This window comes from Ruditapes philippinarum, unplaced genomic scaffold, assembly GCF_026571515.1.
Source record: "Ruditapes philippinarum isolate M1 unplaced genomic scaffold, ASM2657151v2 ctg10742_1_1_1_1, whole genome shotgun sequence".
NCBI classification, from domain to species: domain Eukaryota; kingdom Metazoa; phylum Mollusca; class Bivalvia; order Venerida; family Veneridae; genus Ruditapes; species Ruditapes philippinarum.
In genome coordinates this window covers 1-21023 of record NW_026865234.1, presented here as the reverse complement: position 1 = coordinate 21023, position 21023 = coordinate 1, and the positions used below count along the sequence as shown (strand labels likewise).

The 21023-nt window shown below is 33.2% G+C and overlaps 1 protein-coding gene across 1 annotated transcript; it reads left to right on the top strand.

Annotated features, from left to right (window-relative positions):
- The first annotated feature begins 718 nt into the window (after nt 1-718).
- LOC132728308 (uncharacterized) lies at nt 719-19998 on the top strand. The gene is made up of 13 exons (XM_060713947.1): nt 719-832; nt 1459-1522; nt 3025-3152; nt 4695-4766; nt 6903-7095; nt 10467-10555; nt 13687-13767; nt 14414-14510; nt 16343-16512; nt 17029-17209; nt 17712-17824; nt 18786-18949; nt 19975-19998. The coding sequence occupies exons 2-12, from the start codon at nt 1513-1515 to the stop codon at nt 18945-18947; spliced, it is 1296 nt and encodes a 431-aa protein (XP_060569930.1). The 5' UTR covers nt 719-832; nt 1459-1512; the 3' UTR covers nt 18948-18949; nt 19975-19998.
- The last annotated feature ends 1025 nt before the right edge of the window (nt 19999-21023 follow it).

Sequence of the window (21023 nt, the reverse complement as noted above, 5' to 3'; positions counted from 1 at the left end):
GAAAATACAAAAAGTGAGAATAAAAACTACCCAGTCTATATTTGTTCTTGAAATTTTGCATATCAACTAAAACGAAGGTAAACTTCATGAAAATAAGAAAAATTTTATTAATTTTCCTTTATTGTAAAATTTTCTGCCTTTTAATTTAACAAAAAAAGTCCAATTTTAAGGGAGATAAACTTAAAAATGAGAACGAAAGACCCCCTTTTTTCCCCTAAAATGTTTTTGTTTATAATATTCTTAAAAACATGCCAAGTTTAAAAAAAATTTTTATTGCACGTTTTTAATTTTAAACCTATTGTCAATGAAATCCCAAAAAAATCTTTAAAATTTTTTAATTTAAAAGACCCAACATTAAGCTTAAAACTGTTTAGTAAAAAGGCCCGGGTTAAAAGTAACCCCCAAAAACTTTTCATTTAAAAAATTTTCCCCTACATAAGGCCTTTTAAAAAAAATATGTCATATAAACGACCCGCTACTGTAAGCTTAATCTGTCATATAAACGGCCCGCTACATTAAGCTTAATCTGTCATAAAAAACGGCCTGCTACATTAAGCTTAATCTGTGATATAAACGGCCTGCTACATTAAGCTGAATCTGTCATGTAAACCGCCCGCTACAGTAAGCCAAATATGTCATTTAAACTTTCTGCTACAGTAAGCTGAATATGTCATATAAAGGATAGCGAAACTGTTGTCAGTATCACAAAATATTTGAAATACACAAGTCATGTACAATTTAATATAGATAAGGATTTGAAATGGTCATGATTAAAGATAAGTAATCAGTTTATAGTTGGAGATACGGACGAAATTTTCTACATATATATTAGGTAAGAATAAGTTTTGTTTATAGTAAATACCCATTCTACTATACATATTCTTGTTTCAGACTTAATGCTATATATACCATGCTTCACAAAAAATGTATTTACAAAAATATTTACACCAATAAATGGATTACACGCAGACATAACCATGTGTCTGAATTCTGGTTTCATAAACATGTCGGTTTTTTTTTGCGCCAATGAACAAAAAAAACTTAAGTATTTAAAATGTTCTATGATGTACTTGCATTATTTTTGCCTTGTTGCCAAGTTACCCACAGCTCACACACCATGTTCCAGTCATCAGAACTTTACTAAGATTTATCATAAACATGAGTGAGTGGAGAACCACACTAAATAACGTTTAATAAGTATACCGCTTAAATTACTAAATGCCAAAATCTCGCATTTTTCCCAACCAAAATGCACTTTAAAACGTCTAGTTCATCTCTTTACACCGTATGTACAGTAATGAATGAAAAATTTAAGAATCGGCACAAAAAAAAATGTATTTCTCTACTTTGTTCATATGATCGTGATTTCAGCAAGCGTCCAAAGATATCGTGATTTTTTCAAGCGTCCAAAGATATCGCTCATCCCTGCTTATCTATTTTTTACCTATTTCCCAACAGGTGACAGTAACTCAAGATTAGTATCTACTTGCAATCATCTACAGGACAATATATATGGACAATTGTAAGTAAACACCAATCGCGTGAATTATAAGTCGGGAAACGGCATTCATATGAATATGGTCCATATTATGTAAACGCCATTCATATTGATCAAATTATGTAAAATTCATATGGATTAAGAAAAAGGCATTCATAGTGATAATTTTAAGAAAACGCCAGTCATATGGACCATGTTAAGTAAAACCAATGTTTATAGGTAATTTTAAATAAACGCCATGGTATGGACCATGGTAAGTAAACGCCATTCATATGGATCATTGTAAGAAAACGCCATTCATATGGATCATTGTAAGAAAACGCCATTCCATTCATATGGACGGTGGTTAGTGACCGCCATTCATATGAACGTAAACGCCGTCCAGTTTGATCATTTTAGGTAATCGCCATTCATATCGACCATGGTAAGTTAACGACATTCACTTGGACCATGGCAAGTAAACACTAATCCATTCATAATAATTATGAACCATGGTAAGTAAATGCCATTAAATCGGGTCATTTTAAGTTATCGCCATTTTTGTGGGTGATATGAATTAAGTGCCATTCAAATGGACCATGGTAAGAAAATGTCATCCATATGGACCATGGTAAGAAAATGCCATTCCATTCATATGGACTATGGTAAGTAAACTCCATTCAAATGGGGGTCATTTTCAGTAAATTCTTTTCATATACCCATGGTTAACGACATTCAGTTGGATCATTTTAAGTAAACGCCATTCATAGGAACCATGGTAAAAGTAAACGCCATTCACATTAACCATGGAAAGTAAACGCCAGGTTCATCATCACTTAGAATATTTTAAACTTTCAACAGAGAATAATAGAGCAGAAATATGTTGTATTTTCTATTAAAGAATTCTACAGAATATTTACGAAGATCATAATAATTATGTAAATTTGGGTACACATTTTTATTCAGATAAACTTAAGGTTATTTATTTGGTCATGCTTTTACCAGAGTAGAGTATTAGACAATTACCTACAATTAAGTACAATTTAGTACAATTAACCTTTGTTATTTAACCTTTACCCTGTTAAAAATGACAATTATGATAGATATTACAAATTTCGGACATCTGTTTATATATGTAAACATTGACAATTAAATTAAAAACAATATCAGTTATAACGATGTTGACAGGCTATATGGTCCTATATAAACAGTTGTTTGGAAATATAACACGAGTCGCTAGACAGATAAAGGGTTTTATACGGTCATATAACCTGTCAGGAATATTTTATAACGTATTTATAATACAACAAACTTCTTTTATTTATTTATTTTTATTATTTGAGTAAAAAATGAGATTTCTTAGAATATTGACAGCAGCCGTGTATATAAAACTGTATAAACATCACGATTATCCAATGAAAAGCGACGTTACTAACCTGCAGTATTATAAAAAGCTATATAAATGCCCCGATTATTCAATAAAAATCGACGTTACAAACGTGCAGTATTATAAAAGACCATGTAGAAAAACCAAGATCATTTTTCAGCTTCAATCTACAGTTGCCTGGGACTGGTGTTGTCTATAACAACAATTGAGGCCCTTCTATGTATGTCATGTGACAACGTGGCCGACCCAAGGTTGTGTAGTCGGCTTTTGACATGCAGTTCTAATGAGGTATACTGATTTATTTACTGACATAGAATGGGGACAGAACCTAAATGTTTAGAATGGAGAAGGTGTTTACATTTGTAGAATGACGGAGAACTAACATTTGTAGAATAGTCCCACAACTATAATTTGTAGTACTAAATTTTATAAAATGGTGGCAAAACTAACTATTGTAGAAAGGTGGATAAGCATACAATTGTAGAAAGATGACAGAACTTGAATAAAAAAGATTTTAGAATAATATTTGTAGAATGTTGACAGAACTAACATTTGTAGAATGGTGACAGAACTAACATTTGTAGAATGGTGACAGAACTAACATTTGTAGAATGGTGACAGAACTAACATTTGTAGAATGGTGACAGAATTAACATTTGTAGAATGGTGACAGAACTAACATTTGTAGAATGGTGACAGAACTAACATTTGTAGAATGTTGACAGAACTAACATTTGTAGAATGGTGACAGAACTAACATTTGTAGAATGGTGACAGAACCAACATTTGTAGAATGGTGACAGAACTAACATTTGTAGAATGGTGACAGAACTAATATTTGTAGAATGTTGACAGAACCAACATTTGTAGAATGTCGACAGAACCAACATTTGTAGAATGGTGACAGAACCAACATTTGTAGAATGGTGACAGAACTAACATTTGTAGAATGTCGACAGAACTAACATTTGTAGAATGTCGACAGAACCAACATTTGTAGAATGGTGACAGAACTAATATTTGTAGAATGTCGACAGAACCAACATTTGTAGAATGGTGACAGAACCAACATTTGTAGAATGGTGACAGAACCAACATTTGTAGAATGGTGACAGAACTAACATTTGTAGAATGTCGACAGAACTAACATTTGTAGAATGGTGACAGAACTAAACTTTATAGAATGATTGCAAACCTAACATTTGTAGAAAGATGACACAACTAAGATTTGTAGAATGGTCACAGATCTAACATTTGTACAGATCTTTCATTGGTAGAATTGTTTCAGAACTGACATTTGTAGAATGGTTATAAAACTAATATTTGTAGAATGTGTCAGAACTAACATTTGTAGAAAGCATCTCGGCTATTTTTCAAAATAAGTCCGAATTTAATACAGATTAAATGTAGTTCTACCTTATGGTTTTTAGATGTAAAAATCAAGAAAAATATAAATGTATATTTTTGAAATCCAAGAGAAAATAAAGTCTATTTTCTTATATATGTCTGACAATCATTATCAATTTAAAAATGCCCATTGATGTAGAATTAGAAATAGATCCGAATAAATGTAAGCCGGTCGACATTGTGTGCTTTCGGAATTTCCAACCATAATAATAAGTATATGAATGATATGTACTGTAATGTTTACTCTTATATCGATATATATTACTTAATTTAGATGGCTTTTAACCCGATATATTGAATTAACTAATAAGTTAACAAGTGCAATTCCAAACATTTTAAAACTATTGCTTTCGAGGTTATATCCGAAGACTGACAGAAATGACCGAAAAGATGCGATTGTTATTTCAGTGATTTTCTTTGCAGATGTGTTATGTTCAACATAAACTTGGGACGAATGGTAATCAATTCTACAAACTCGGCTGTGTTGATAGAAATGTAAGTAGAATTTATCTCGGGAAAAACAAACAAACAAACGTAATTCTAACAAACAAAATATGTAGACACGATTTCATGAAACATTTTCAAGATGTACCAGTGCAATGACTAGGGAAACTCGTACACGTCCTAATAAAGCATTATGGGTAAAACTAATCTCGAGAAAAGTCATTCTTTAAATGCACAGGTAACTCGAATGTGAAGCCGAATGCCTACAGATAAGCTAACATATATTTCAGGAAAATCAACCCTAGAATGAATACTGTATGCAGATTTTATGAAAAGAAATATATCCACAATTTAAGAAATGTTTCGACTTGTTATATGCAATGAATGACTGATTTTGCAAAATAGCACAATATTTCTACTGCATGAGTAACGCAGTAAGTGCTTAGTTTGCATATTCTGAACTATTTTTTTTTTTTTGGCAATTGACGTAGATTGTAAGTGTGATTTGCAATGTGTAAAAAACTTTCTTGGTGTATTAGACAATAATTGACATTTTATACATTTTAAAAATAATCTAAAAATAAGCATATATCAAGAGGCAAATTGCTTTGAACTCAGGTTAATCTTTCTGGTGTACGTTCTGTCATTTGAGTTTCTTTTGTAGGTCATACTGATAAATCTATGATACATGTATACGAGTTTAGTTGTTGTTTTTATATATCTTAAATGCCAGATGACTTTCTAGTTCCCCTAACTAAACTAAATGGGTCACAGGAAATTATTGAGATGTAGATTAAGATGGCTGTCCTGCAATTTTCGTTTGTTTTGTTTGGTTTAATAGCTCACAACACAATATACTAATAGGTCATATGGCGCTGAAACAGAAAAAAAAAGATTTTGACTAACCCAGGGCGTTTAAAAAATTTAGCAACACCAGTGGTCAAAAGCACCTCACCTGTTGGAGATAAAAGGTTCATAAACTCCAATAATTTGAACCATTTTAGTCGCCTCCTAAGAGTTCGCAATGTTATACTTATACTCCAACCCTTAACCTTAAAGGCACATTATGCCTCAGAATCATTTTTTGTTTACAGCTTTAGCCCTTTAGCTGCCAGAGGGTTATTGTTTTATTGATCACCTATTTGCCAGAGGATTTTCTAAGAAATTACTATATTATTAATTAATATAATTATTACTATTTGTTATTAGTATTATATTAATTATATATGTTTCCAAATCTGTGAGTATAATAATAATTATTGTCGATGGTATAATTTTCTTAATATTTAATATTAGTTTTATTAATATTATTATTATCATATCATTACTATTATTATTATAGAAACGGCTAAAGCCGTCCATATGGCAAATACACCAAAAATAATAGGGACGGCATAAGCCATCCCTATGACAATGAAAGGGCTAAAAAGGGCAAACATGAATTTTATAGCATTTATGTAATGGTTTAAGCTTACGTAAGATGCCTGAAACCTGAGAAAAGTAACAATAAACGGAAAATAATTAATCATAAACGTAGCAAAATGTGAACAATGTAGTATTTTGACTTCCTTTCAAAATATTCAATCACTATATCTGTACTTATTACTAAATAGACAACAGATGGGAAAGATGGTTGAGGTAATTGCCAAATGAAATACTCGCACTCTTTGGAAATTTATCAAATAAAAGCATACCAAAAATAGAAAAAAAAACTTTCTAGAAATAATAATGAAAGCATTGTTGAGGCATAATGGGCCATTAACATCCTGACAGTGAATGTATATATCCATACATCGAGTGCATATCAAGATCAGAAGGCAAATTTTAGTCGGCTGACCATGGTCTGCAATGTTTAGTTATCAGTCAATTCATCTTAAAATGAATGGTTTCGTCCAGATTGAAAATTGAAAAGTCCATTTAAAATATTTAGCATTGTACTCGTAAGTGTTAAATGCAACCACTCAGTCACAAGGGGGCTCTGCAATTGCCTCTGGCAATAATAATTGTTTTTCTGTTGCATGTTGGCTTTTAACAATATAATCTGGTAAGGAGGTCCCCAATGCGGGGACACGATTATAACTACATATCATGTATATTGTTATGATATTGTGCTTCGTAAGTGTATCACCTAAGTGTGAGCCATATGAGCGAATGAATATGTTATGATTCAATATTAACCATTAAAAGGTCTGCCTCGGAAGCCAGACTTCTGTGATTCCTGTTGGCAGAAGAAACACATATAATAGTTCATCTGGCCTAATCGATTCAAATGAAATACAGTCAAGTGGAAAAATGACACGTGCATCGAATGATGGTTTTCATCTATGCACACAGTGTTGTGATAAAGCGGATGGTTGCAACAAAGATCTTTGCACCTCACGTAAGACAATATGCTTTTTCTAAACCATGTTTATTAAAATGATATTTGCTGAATTTATGATAAGATAAAAGTAACGAGTTGTTTCTTTCTTCATTTCAAGTAAAGGTACGAAATCCCTCATCATGTTAAATTCATTTTGTTTGCCTCTACCAGTATTTCAAAATAACGTTTAACTATAGATCAGACAATTTCTCTTTAATGTTTCCTCAGTAATGTCCAACCATATATCAGAGTATTTCTCGGTAGTGTCCGACCAAATATCAGAGTTTCTCTCAGTAATGTTAAACCATATATCAGAGTATTTCTCAGTAATGTTTTACTATATATTAAAGTATTTCTCGGTAGTGTCCAACCACATATCAGAGTATTTCTCAGTTATGTTTTACTATATATCAGAGTATTTCTCAGTAATGTTTTACTATATATCAGAGTATTTCTCAGTAATGTCCAACCATATATCAGAGTATTTCTCAGTAATGTCCAACCATATATCAGAGTATTTCTCAGTAATGTTTTACTATATAACAGAGTATTTCTTAGTAATGCTTCACTATATAACATAGTATTTCTCAGTAATGTGCAACCATATATCAGAGTATTTCTCAGTAATGTCCAACCATATATCAGAGTATTTCTCAGTAATGTTTTACCATATATCAGAGTTTTTCTTGGTTATGTTTTACTATACATCAGAGTTTTTCTCAGTAATGTCCAACCATATATCAGAGTATTTCTTAGTAATGTGCAACCATATATCAGAGTATTTCTCAGTAATGTGCAACCATATATCAGAGTAGTTCTCAGTAATGTGCAACCATATATCAGAGAATTTCTCAGTAATGTTTTACTATATAACAGAGTATTTCTTAGTAATGCTTCACTATATAACAGAGTATTTCTCAGTAATGTTCAACCATATATCAGAGTATTCCTCAGTAATGTCCAACCATATATATCAGAGTATTTCTCAGTAATGTTTTACTACATATCAGAGTTTTTCTTGGTTATGTTTAACTATATATCAGAGTTTTTCTCAGTAATGTCCAACCATATATCAGAGTATTTCTCAGTAATGTCCAACCATATATCAGAGTATTTCTCAGTAATGTTTTACTATATAACAGAGTATTTCTTAGAAATGCTTCACTATATAACAGAGTATTTCTCGGTAATGTGCAACCATATATCAGAGTATTTCTCAGTAATGTCCAACCATATATCAGAGAATTTCTCAGTAATGTGCAACCATATATCAGAGTATTTTTCAGTAATGTGCAACCATATATCAGAGTATTTCTCGGTAATGTCCAACCATATTTCAGAGAATTTCTCAGTAATGTTTTACTATATAACAGAGTATTTCTTAGTATTGTTTCACTATATATCAGAGTATTTCTCAGTAATGTGCAACCATATATCAGAGTATTTCTCAGTAATGTCCAACCATATATCAGAGAATTTCTCAGTAATGTGCAACCATATATCAGAGTATTTCTCAGTAATGTGCAACCATATATCAGAGTATTTCTCAGTAATGTTTTACTATATTACAGAGTATTTCTTAGTAATGCTTCACTATATAACAGAGTATTTCTTAGTAATGTTCAACCATATATCAGAGTATTTCTCAGTAATGACCAACCATATTTCAGAGAATTTTTCAGTAATGTGCAACCATATATCAGAGTATTTCTCAGTAATGTCCAACCATATATCAGAGTATTTCTCAGTAATGTCCAACCATATATCAGAGTATTTCTCAGTAATGTCCAACCATATATCAGAGTATTTCTCAGTAATGTTCTACTATGTAACAAAGTATTTCTGTATTTCTCAGAAATGTTTTACTATATATCAGAGTATTTCTTAGTAATGTTCAACCATATATCAGAGTATTTCTCAGTAATGTGCAACCATATATCAGAGTATTTCTCAGTAATGTGCAACCATATATCAGAGTATTTCTAAGTAATGTCCAACCACATATCAGAGTATTTCTCAGTAATGTTTTACTACATAACAGAGTATTTTACATTAAAATTTTACGATATATCAGAGTATTTCTCAGTTATGTTTCACTATATATTAAAGTATTTCTCTGTAGTGTCCAACCATATATCAGATTATTTCTCAGTAATGTTTTACTATATATAAGAGTATTTCTTAGTAATGTTTCACTATATATCAGAGTATTTCTCAGTAATGTCCAACCATATATCAGAGTATTTCTCAGTAATGTCCAACCATTAATCAGAGTATTTCTCAGTAATGTCCAACCATATATCAGAGTATTTCTCAGTAATGTTTTACTACATAACAGAGTATTTCACAGTAATGTTTTACTATATATCAGAGTATTTCTCAGTAATGTTTCACTATATATTATCAGAGTATTTCTCAGTAATGTGCAACCATATATCAGAGTATTTCTCAGTAATGTCCAACCATATATTAGAGTATTTTTCAGTAATGTCCAACCATATATCAGAGTATGTCTCAGTAATGTCCAATCATATATCAGAGTATTTCTCAGTAATGTCCAACCATATATCAGAGTATTTCTCAGTTCTGTTTTACTATATAACAGTGTATTTCTCAGTAATGTTTTACTGTATATCAGAGTATTTTTTAGTAATGTTTCACTATATATCAGAGTTTTTCTCAGTAATGTCCAACCATATACTAGATTATTTCTCAGTAATGTCCAACCATATATCAGAGTATTACTCAGTAATGTCCAACCATATATCAGAGTATTTCTCAGTAATATCCAACCATATATCAGAGTATTACTCAGTAATGTGCAACCATATATCAGAGTATTTCTCAGTAATGTCCAACCATATATCAGAGTATTTCTCAGTAATGTCCAACCATATATCAGAGTATTTCTCAGTATTGTTTTACTACATAACAGAGTATTTCTCAGTTATGTTTTACTATATAACAGAGTATTTCTGGGTTATGTTTTTTTATATATCAGAGTATTTCTCAGTAATGTGCAACCATATATCAGAGTATTTCTCAGTATTGTTTTACGACATAAAAGAGTATTTGTCAGTAATGTTTTACTATATATCAAATTATTTCTCAAGATTGTTTTACTATATAACAGAGTATTACTCAGTAATGTTTTACTATTTAACAGAGTATTACTTAGTAATGTTTTACTATATATCAGAGTATTTCTCAGTAATTTTTACTATATATCAGAGTATTTCTCAGTAATGTCCGACCATTTATCAGAGTATTTCTCAGTAATTTAACTGTATGTTTTTATTTTGCTAATACACAGAGAAAAACATAATTGGACAGACACAAAATTAAAATAGTGAATTACAGACAAGAAATGATAAGGTACATTTTTTTAGATCCAGCAACAAATCTAAGATGTCTGTCCTGTGCAGGTGAGAACGATCCAAAAAATTGTCAACAAATAAAAGAATGTGGTAGGGATCAGGTGGGTACAAAACAAAATACGAGTATATAAAAATTAAGGATTGTTTCTTGTACAATAGCAAATATAGCGTGCCACAGTACAGATGTATCGTCAATGTTGTTGTTGTATTTAGGTTTATTTATACTCAGCGCCGGAATAACCATATGTCCGAGATTATAGCATCCTTGCCGGTCCACTACGGTAGTCACATCGCTGATGTCGTTTTCAAGCAGAATCTTCCTGGTACCCTATTATTCTTTCGTTGGTGGTAAAGGAGAAGACAATACTGCCAAGGCATCAACTTCCTGACTGACGACAACAAAAATGGCCTTCGTTAGCGCCAACCCTCCAGAGTTAGTCACGACAGGTCAACCAATCACCTCCGGTACTTAAGATGACTTGATCTTGACCTGCCGTGTGCCTTCTCCGCGACGTGCACGCCTCTGCAGGGATTTGGAGAAGTGTATCGTCAAATCATGAGATTCATTACCTTATAGCTTTGAAGGAGTACATTTGGCACGGATCACGATTGTCACAAGTGTGATAAATGCGACTGAAAATTGACATCAAATATGATAAACAAGATAATCAAGGAAAGGCAGCCACTGCCGACCCAGTAACAAGAGCCAGTGGCAAGGAGCCCAGGAGGACCCCAAACAAAAACAGGAAAGGGCACAAGGCAGAGTACGGGCAGGCAAACCACTACCTAAGAATAAATAATTAGAAACTGAAAAGGAACTAAAAGAAAACAAATAAATGATTGAACACTAGGCACATAAAGTCAAAAGGCACAGGGGAAGGGGACACGAGACCCGGGGAGGGGGGATAAATAGAAAAAATAAAAACTAGGGGCAAAGGGGAAGATACTTACCGTAGACGAGAAAACAACAAGAGACACAAAAGTGTCACGAAACAGTATAAAAACAAGAATGACAAACATCTGAGGAACACAGAGGGGCTCCGCCTTGGAACGGTCAGCAGCATAAATACTGCTGGGGAGTTTAAACCGGTTAATGGTGCACTAAACCTCACTCTTAGCCCCACCATGTTCCTATAAACGAGACAATGTAAATAAAATGAATCCCCGTCAAGTGAAATTCTAACAGTTGTCATGGTTACATAAGGTGAAATAAGTAAAACATCGAAATGCTCCTGTAGAAACATACAAAAGAAAATCCAATGACCATAACAAAAGTACTCAATGTCATAAAGGAAGACATAGCAACAAGAAGATCACCTACAAGGGCCCGACCAAGCAAGACAGAAGCCGAACATTAAGGCACTTCTGTCCCAAAACGCATTAAAAACTGCCCATCATAGAGTCTCCAACTTCAGGTCACAGCTTTGACATTTGTGATCATACTTGTCACATTACACTTCTACACTATTCCTCACACCTACGGTGAAGTTTGTTTCCAGATTGAGTCATAGAATCACATTTGTGATAATTATCCTTTTTATCCCCTGCCGAAAGGCGGCGGGTGATATAGAAATAGTCTCCGTCCGTCCTTCTGTTCGTCATCCGTCCGTCCGTCCTTCCGTCCGGCATTTTGTCCGGAGCATATCTCAAAAAGTATTTGATGTATCAACTTCGAACTTCATATGTGGATAGAACTCATTGAGGAGGAGTGCAGTGCACAAAAATGATAACTCTATCCTGCATAATTTGTGAGTTGTTGTCCTTTGTTATTTTTCAAAAATAATTTTTTCCAGACCGTAACTCAAAAAGCCTTTGAGATATCAACATGAAACTTCATAGGTGCATAGATCTCACTCAGAAGGTGTGCAGTGCACAAGAATTATAACTCTATCTTCATTATTTTTTAGTTATTGCCCTTCGTTTTTTTTTCATACATGTACTTCATTTTTCACCTGAGTGGGGCATAACTCAAAAAGTGTTTGAGATGTCAATATGAAATGTCAAAGGTGGATAGATCTTATTGAGAAGGAATGCTGTGCGCAAGAATGATAACTCTTCCCTATATAATTTTTGAGTTAGTTCTTTTTCATACTATTTTGTCCGGAGCTTATCTCAAAAGTATTTGAGGTATCAACTTTAAACTTCATATGTCGATGGATCTCATTGAGCATAAAAGAAATAACTCTACCCTGCATATTTTTTAAGTTATTGTCCTTTGTTATTTTTAAGCTTATCTTAAAAGTATTTGAGGTATCAACTTGAAACCTCATAGGTGGATAGATTTTACTGAAGAGGGTGCAGCACACAAGAATGATATCCTACCCTGCATTATTTTTCAGTTATTGCCCTTTGTTATTTTCAGCCATCAGTATTCACATAGATTTCGAATCTGTTATCACTTCAGCCATCAGTTTTCATTACCAAAAGACCTCTTAAAATTGAATTATTCTGCTCTACTACATATACATTCTTCCAATGAGCAAACGCATTCGGCGGGGGATGGCCATGTTGACATGGCTCTTGTTACATTTGGATACAAACAATGATATTTGATAATGTAGTTACATGGAGATAATGGGCCAGCGGAAAAGGGGTAGAGAGTGTTACAACCCGGCTTTTCTATAGTCCTCAAGGTCGGAGAATTATCATCATCTGTTCTTTTTATAGTTAGTCATACTTATATGAGACAAATGTTCAGAGAAACAGTTTATCAAAATGTGGACAGGTGCCAAATGTACTTCTATAAACGCATGGTAATGTTATATATTTGTAGTTTTGTCTTTTGTTTGACAGTCATCCTTATTAATTACAGTTCAATGTTGATATTTGAAATCGTGTTATGTAATTTATTTAACTATCACTTACATTTTGCTATTATGACACGAAGTTATATAACTATCAAAAATATTTTGTTATCATGACACGTTTAACTATCATAAATATTTTGAAATTATGACACAAAATGATTTAAATATATAATCAACAATTATTTAAATTTTGCTACTAAGATACATTGTTATTTAACTTACATAAGAATTTGTTATTTTGACGTATAGGTAAAACTGAAAAAAAAAATTTTTAATTTTCTTTTTACACAATTTTACTTTTTTTTTCAAACGATTATTTTACTTATGTGACAAATGATATTTTAACATCATTTTAATATAAATGATAAAGACACTATGGTACTGAAATCTGAATTGATCAGCTATTTTTCATTTCACTTTTTCAGTTTTGTTATGTACACAAGGGACTAAATCCGAACATTGCCACTTACAGCGTTCAGTATGACTTTGGATGTATGGGGTCCTTGGTAATAATTAAATACAAAATTAAATTCAATAAAAATGCCTTATGACAGCGTTCTATTTCATATTGAAATTAATGGACAAAACAGAGTTGGTAAATTCAAACTGTAATTGTAGGTTTTGGCACAAAGTTTATTTTTGATGTCGATAAAATTTATAAAAATATTCGGGAAACAACTTCGGTTAAAGGCAAATTTAGTCACAGAAATGAATATTGTTTCCCATTCTTTATTAAGGGCAACATATTACGTCTATAACGTTTTAATAACGCTTTTATAGGATGTACATGATTTAAGATACTTATAACCCGAAGAAAGTAGTGCTGAATGTGAAATTGTCTGTTCTAAAGTAGCAAAATGCAAACAAAGAAGTATTTTGTCTTCCTTACAAAATGCTTAATCAATGTATTTTTACTAATTGCCATAGAAAAGAAGCAAAAGATGGTTCAAGCAATAAACCACTGAGTAACTGTGTGGAAACTAAAAGAAGACACAAATAATAAAAAGATTTTAGAAAATTAAAGTAATAATAAAAAAACATTTTTGGGGCATAATGGGCCTTTAAAATGAAAGACAAAAAACGCGTATCAGTTCACAATACATCACTTTCCCTAAAAGTCTTCTATTGAATTATAGTATGTTCTATCTTCAGCAATGTCGAGCATTCAAGAATGTGTTCTCATCTTCGTGTGTAGCTTGTTGTAATGACACTGACCTTTGTAATTATGATGCCTGTGATCACTGGTCACGTATGTATCAGTTGTTGTCATTGTTGTTGTTGTTGTTGTTTTGTCGCCTCTACAGAAAAGTGGTGACATAAAGGGATCACTTCTCCGTTGTATTTCTATCCGTGATAAAACTTGTCCGGACTACTCCTACGAAACTATTGGTGCACTTTCGTCCAAGCTTTACATGAATGATCAGTACTAAGTCTCGTATCATATCATCGGCACTTTTGGTTCAACGATTTTTGTCTGAGTTATGGCACTTCAATGAATTTAATTTTGAATCTTGTGCGGACTATTTGTCTTATACCACTTACACAGGTTTGTATCTCAAAATTGAGCATCAGTAAAAAATATATGTGAACTTTCTCTGCTCCAGATGTGAGCTTTAACTCGATATGTGAAGAAGAAAAAAGGTCAATCACAGGACAATTTTTCAGCATTAAAAACATTTATATAAAATTCAAAGCTTTTCTTTTTTTTTCAAGAAAATCGAAATGTGATTCTACCCTCCTAGCCTTTTTTTCCTTGACATATTGAGTGAAAGCTCACATTTGGAGCAGCGGAGATTCACATATATGTTTTACTGATGCTCAATTTGGAGATCCATATGGGGTTCCACCCCCGTGACTAATGCAATTTCAATGAAACTTTTCAGGATTGATTTGTAGCTCAAGTACTCGCGCGCACATTACACGGGTTTTCCGGATAGATGATCTAGGGCTTAGTTATTGCCCTTCAATAAACAGGTATTTTTAGAGTTGCCAGCTACACAGAATCTTGTCCGGACTACAACAGAAAGTACTTGTGCAATTTAATCTAAACTTTACAAGAATGATCAGTACCAAATCTTGTTGTGAACATCGTCGGCATTTTTTCGTTTATTGTTGTTTTTTCAGTGTAATGGCCCATTTGTGTTTTTCTTTTATTTTTAAATTCTGTCCGGACTACCTTTCTTATACCACTAATGCAATTTCAATGAAACATTACATTACTGATCCGCAGCTCATTTACTTGCACATGCTACAATGATTTGTTCGGTTGAATGATTTTGGCCTGAGTTATGGTCCTTATAATGCCTGTTAATGATTTAGTGTCTCCTGCTACACAATAGCTCAATAGCTGCGACAAACAATAGGCTATTATGAGACTGTACATGTTATTTATATGTTATCGTCACATTCTAAATACCTGGCTTATAGTTCCGTTACCATTATAAATATGTATATCTTTAACAAAACAGTTTCATTGTCTAACCATGCATGCTCTAAGAAAAACATTTATTCAGAAATGCGGGATGGACGCCCCACGTATTACATTATGTTTCATTACATATAAGTATATAGAGGATATTTAATTAGCACAGATTCAGTGTTTAATTTATTGAAAAAGTTGAAAAAAAAAGAAACGAAGTTAGCTTACGTCGATTGATGAAACTGGAGAGTTCAATACGGCGTTTAGATAACATAAAAATTCGAAAAAATAGACATGTTGATTTAACCTCTTTAGTTAAAATGATGTTCACTTTTTTAAATGTACTGCAATGCCATGTCGTTTTACGGAGTCGGTAAAGCCGTCTTCATCTGAATATATATCAGCCCCGTCACGACAAAACCAATGCAATGCGTTTGCGGCCAGCATGGATCTTGACCAGCCTGCGCTTCCGCGCAGTCTGATCAATATCCATGCTGTTCGCTATCAGTTTCTCTACTTGTAATAGAGTTTGTAAGCGAACATCAGTGTTCCTGATCAGACTGCGCTGATGGGCAGGCTGGTCTGGATCCATGCTGGTCGCAAGCCCACTATGTTGGTTTTGTCGTGACACGGCTCATATGTAACATATTGAATACTTGCAGCAAATACTCCGGGAGCAGCTAAACTCGTAACATCATCGGCGCCACGAACGACGGTGCCGAAACTTGACGTACATATAAATGGACCCGATAAAGGTCACTTCTTGAAGGAAACACAGTTTGCTTGTGTCACAAACCCTGCTGCTGATTCATATAGGTGGAAATTCAACGGGGTAAATAAAATAACGCACCATGTGTAATGACTTTGTTTATTTAATATCCCCGGTAATTCAATATGTCTTACAGGTTTTGGATATAAAAGTATTAAAGTCTTCATCAACATTATTTACAGCTTAAACTGCATTCATTGCGTAATTTATTAATAAAAACTCCATAGACCGTAAGACATTTTATTATTGACTATGTATTTTGGTACGACTGTTACATTCCATGCAGACTTTCTATGAAACTTGCGCGGAATCTGAGCTACTAGTAACTCACTAAGAGTGGCCGAGTGGTTAACGCATCGGACTAGTAATCTAAGGATTGTTGTCCGAGTGGGTTCAAACCGTCTGTGGCATGCCGTTGTTTCCTTGAGCAAGAAACTAGACATTTATTGCTTAATACTGGTGTTCAAGAAACGGATTCGAGAGTGTTTCAATAAGCTTATAACACAATCGACCTAAAAATAAATTTGTATAAATTAAAACTAAATTAACTTACGCAGGTTTATTTTTTTTCTCGTGCAGACATTTTCTATGCCGATGGGTGTTACCGAGCAGCTTATATCTGGACAAACGGGAGGAGGGTCTGGTTTAGATATTCTACATATTAAAAACTTGACAGAGTCAACATTTGGAACGTACACATGTGCGGCAACACTCAACGGATATACAGCAGAACAATCTCATTTTATCGGAATACTTGCAGGTAATGTTACAATAAAATAAAACAACAAAATCCTCACATAACGGTGAACCCGTATACAGTTGGATTAAACCAAATTATTATCGGTACATTTTAACATAATACCAAGAATCTATCATTTCTATAAATATAATTATATACAAAATGTATATAATTCATTTTAAGCGAGTACGTATTAAACGATATATGATTTATTACAAAATAAAGAAGGAATTGGCCGGTGACATCTGATTTAATTCGCTATAAATGATAATTCGTTATAAGCGAGTGCGTTATAAGTGGATTCAACTGTATACAAGTCAAAGATCAATAGTATTCTGCAAAATCAAATGGGTATTCAAATTATAACGTTACCCAAAATAAAATCATCACAATTTTAATATCTCAGACATACTTGTAAATACTGTCTTTTTCTAATAACCCTCTCCTTGTTTTCCAAGTAGTCTACGACATAATCGATATTTAAATGATAGTAAAGATATTTTTGGTACATTTTATACATCAGCGAAGCCCACTGTGAACATCATTAAACAACCGGTATCTTCAAGTTTTGCTATACAATGTCAAGTAACTGGATATCCTGCTCCACATATACAATGGGACTTTGTTCCTAAATCGGTAGGTTTGAAATCTTATATATATTCTAAGTTAAAAAATATTTTCATTGTCTATTTTCATTGATTCTTACCAAACCTTTTTTTTTAAATATGAAAATTCCAAGTACATATTGTTAGTATTACTAATCATGATCGTTTGAACACGAATTGGAAAGAAAATAATTATATAAATGAGCCGCGTCACGACAAAGCCAACATAGTGCGTTTGCGACCAGCATGGATCCAGACCAGCGCGGGCCTGCGCATCCGCGCAGTCTAATCAGGATCCATGCTGTTCGCTATCAGTTTCTCTACTGCTTATACGGTTTGTAAGCGAACAGCATGGATCCTGATCAGACTGCGCAAATGCGCAGGCTGGTCTGGATCCATGCTGGTCGCAAAAACACTATGGCGCGGCTCATAAAATTCATCATAATTAGTAGATTGTCACTGAGATATTTCGACATGAAGTGAATGGAAATATTTTTTTCTAAGATTTATTTATCATTCGATGTTAGTCTGGATGAGTAACGTGTCTGCAAACTTTCGGAAAATGCTCTCTATAGTATCTATTCCAGAACCATCATTTTTTATTGTGCAAAATTACCCCAAAACGCTTTTTTTCTCAAATCCGACTGAGAATCCACACGCACGCATGTGCACGCGCACGCACAAGCGCGCGCACACATAAATGATTTTCGATTTAATTCTACTAAGTATATATATTTCTTAATTACCTCTTGCAGATTTTTTTTCAATTTGATATGGTCCATTTAATCTTTGTATATTTTTCAAATTTCATAATTATATGTACCTCAGTGGAGTTTTTTTTAATTCAGTTGCTTCATTACAGACAAAAAATTTTGAGCATTGAATTAATAGTATGCTCTTAACAGTACCGTCCATGAACATGCTCAATCAAACCAAGCCTGCAATATTTTCAATTTGGCCGTTTTATTATGATAAATTTGTATTTTGTTTAGCCTATTAGCCATGGTATCCCTCCAGGTGTCCAGTTTCGAGAGGAGGCCTATAAATCGACACTGGATGTGTCGCATTACAACCCTGTAGACCATGATGGCAGCTGGTATTGTAAGGCAACCAACACAGCAGGAAGCACGGTGTCTGAAGTACACATTCCCTAGGTGTGATTGTTTATGTTCTTAGTCTTGCAATCACCAATAATTTTGAATATTAATAACTTACTAGTCTTGGACATGTGTTATTCCTAATTTCTGGTACGGGTATTACCACATATATTTTACGAGGCCGGGGCCTTATTACTGCACTGGTTATCAACTCCTTTCTTACAAGACTGCAATAACAGGAGATCGGTGATAACTTACAACTCCGAGACGTTATCACGATATACCGATGACCTTCTTGTACGAGATGTATTCGCTGGAACGGTGATACACTCCTACCTAATTAGTCCATGTCATAACCTCTGAACCAGTGATCCTTCTCTAAAAGACCCATTATGCCTTAGAAATGTTTTTTTGTTTTATTTCACATAACATCTTTTTTTTTAATTTTGGTGTACTTTTATAATATCCAAAAAGTTACTCATTGACCAATTACTTGAACCATTTTTTATTTGTTGCTTATTGGCAGCAACTTCACTTATAGTTAATAAGAACTTTTTATGTAAGTCAAAATACTACTTTGTTAACATTTTGCTACTTTTATGAAAAATTATGTCAAATTTATTGTACTTTCTTCGGGGTAACAGGCATCTATAACATTCTCTAAATCCTTTATTTAAACATTATAAAATTCATGTTTGCCCTTTCTTAAGACGTAAAAATTAATTTATTTCTGAGGCCGTCACCACTGGACCGGTGGTACACTACAATCTTATTATTCTGGGGCGTCATATCAGAATATTTACAGGGGAAGCTTGTTTCGCTTCCCCTTATTAAAAATAATACTTATGTTAACTCTATTCTAGATCATTTATTTAAACAACAGTTTACATGACTTTTTAACTGAATTCCTTTCTAATTTTTAGGTTTATTCTTCATTTTTTGTGTAGGGTATAATTTTCTTTTTAAGTTTTAGGTTGGTTTCATTTCTGATTATCAGGGTTAGCCTTAAATTAGGTTATATATCTTGTTTCATTTATAGTTTGAAATTCTATTCTTAATTAACTGTGTATTACTATTTTTTCAGGTAGATTTTATACTTCCTCTCCTGCGACTTTCTCTTATTTTTTATTGTAATGGTACGGTACTGTAAACATTGGAAAATAAAATTGTCAACTAAAATATTGAGTTGATTATTTGAGAAGGTCATTAGACCTCTTTAGTGTTCATCATGATTGCTGGCGGCATCAAATTGTCACGTATTAGGTAATAAAAAGAGCATCGAAGAGCAGTCTAGTGGTCACAAACTAAATGTGGACAGACGATCAACGATCCGAAAAGCTCATTCTGAACCAACTCAGGTGAGCTATTAAGTGTTACCTTCTATATTGGTCGAATGATTCTGTAAGTTTTCTTCTGTGTTAGGACGGCAAAACACACAGAGACAGCAAAATAAAAAATAAAGAATCACAAAGACAGGAGTTACGTTTTTTACCTCAACAACTGTATTTCAAATCTGCAATGTATTCAATAAATATACAAAACCGTCAAAATCATGAAACAAACGATGAATGAGAAAATGCATCAATACACTTATAAAAGTAAATTACCTGCAAAACACACTGAGACAGGAACATAAAAAAGAACCACAAAGACAGGAGTAACATTTTCACTTCAACAACTGTGTTTCAAATCTGCCGTGCGCATGCCTGTCGGTAAATTATGAGCGACAATTTGAGGCCTGTCACCATAGATTGGTTACTATAGTTAGTGTATGATATATAAGGAATGATAATGAGGATATAGGGTAAATACGAGATGAAGAGTGGATGGACAAGGAATAATATATTTATAAGAAATGCACTATATGTCATATATGATATAATTATGGTAAGGTAGAAAATATAGTGACAAATGACCCTGTGACACAAGAATCACAGATATTTGGCGATGCAGTAAAGCATACAATGTGCTTTGAAGCACACGAAACAGAACTCAATGTAATCAATTAGTCAATTGCGTGTTACTTTAATACATTACTGTTTTAAAATTTGTAATCGAGACAAATTGCTCAACAGTTTGCACGTTTGCCTAAATATAATATCCAGGTAACCGTACACCTCTCGGTCCTTTCCT

What these genes read in the sequence shown, in the direction of transcription:
- LOC132728308 (XM_060713947.1), top strand. An exon ending in CAAAGATCTTTGCACCTCAC is followed by an intron (nt 7,096 to 10,466) that starts GTAAGACAATAT and finishes ACATTTTTTTAG; the next exon opens with ATCCAGCAACAAATCTAAGA. An exon ending in TTTTATCGGAATACTTGCAG is followed by an intron (nt 17,210 to 17,711) that starts GTAATGTTACAA and finishes TTTATACATCAG; the next exon opens with CGAAGCCCACTGTGAACATC.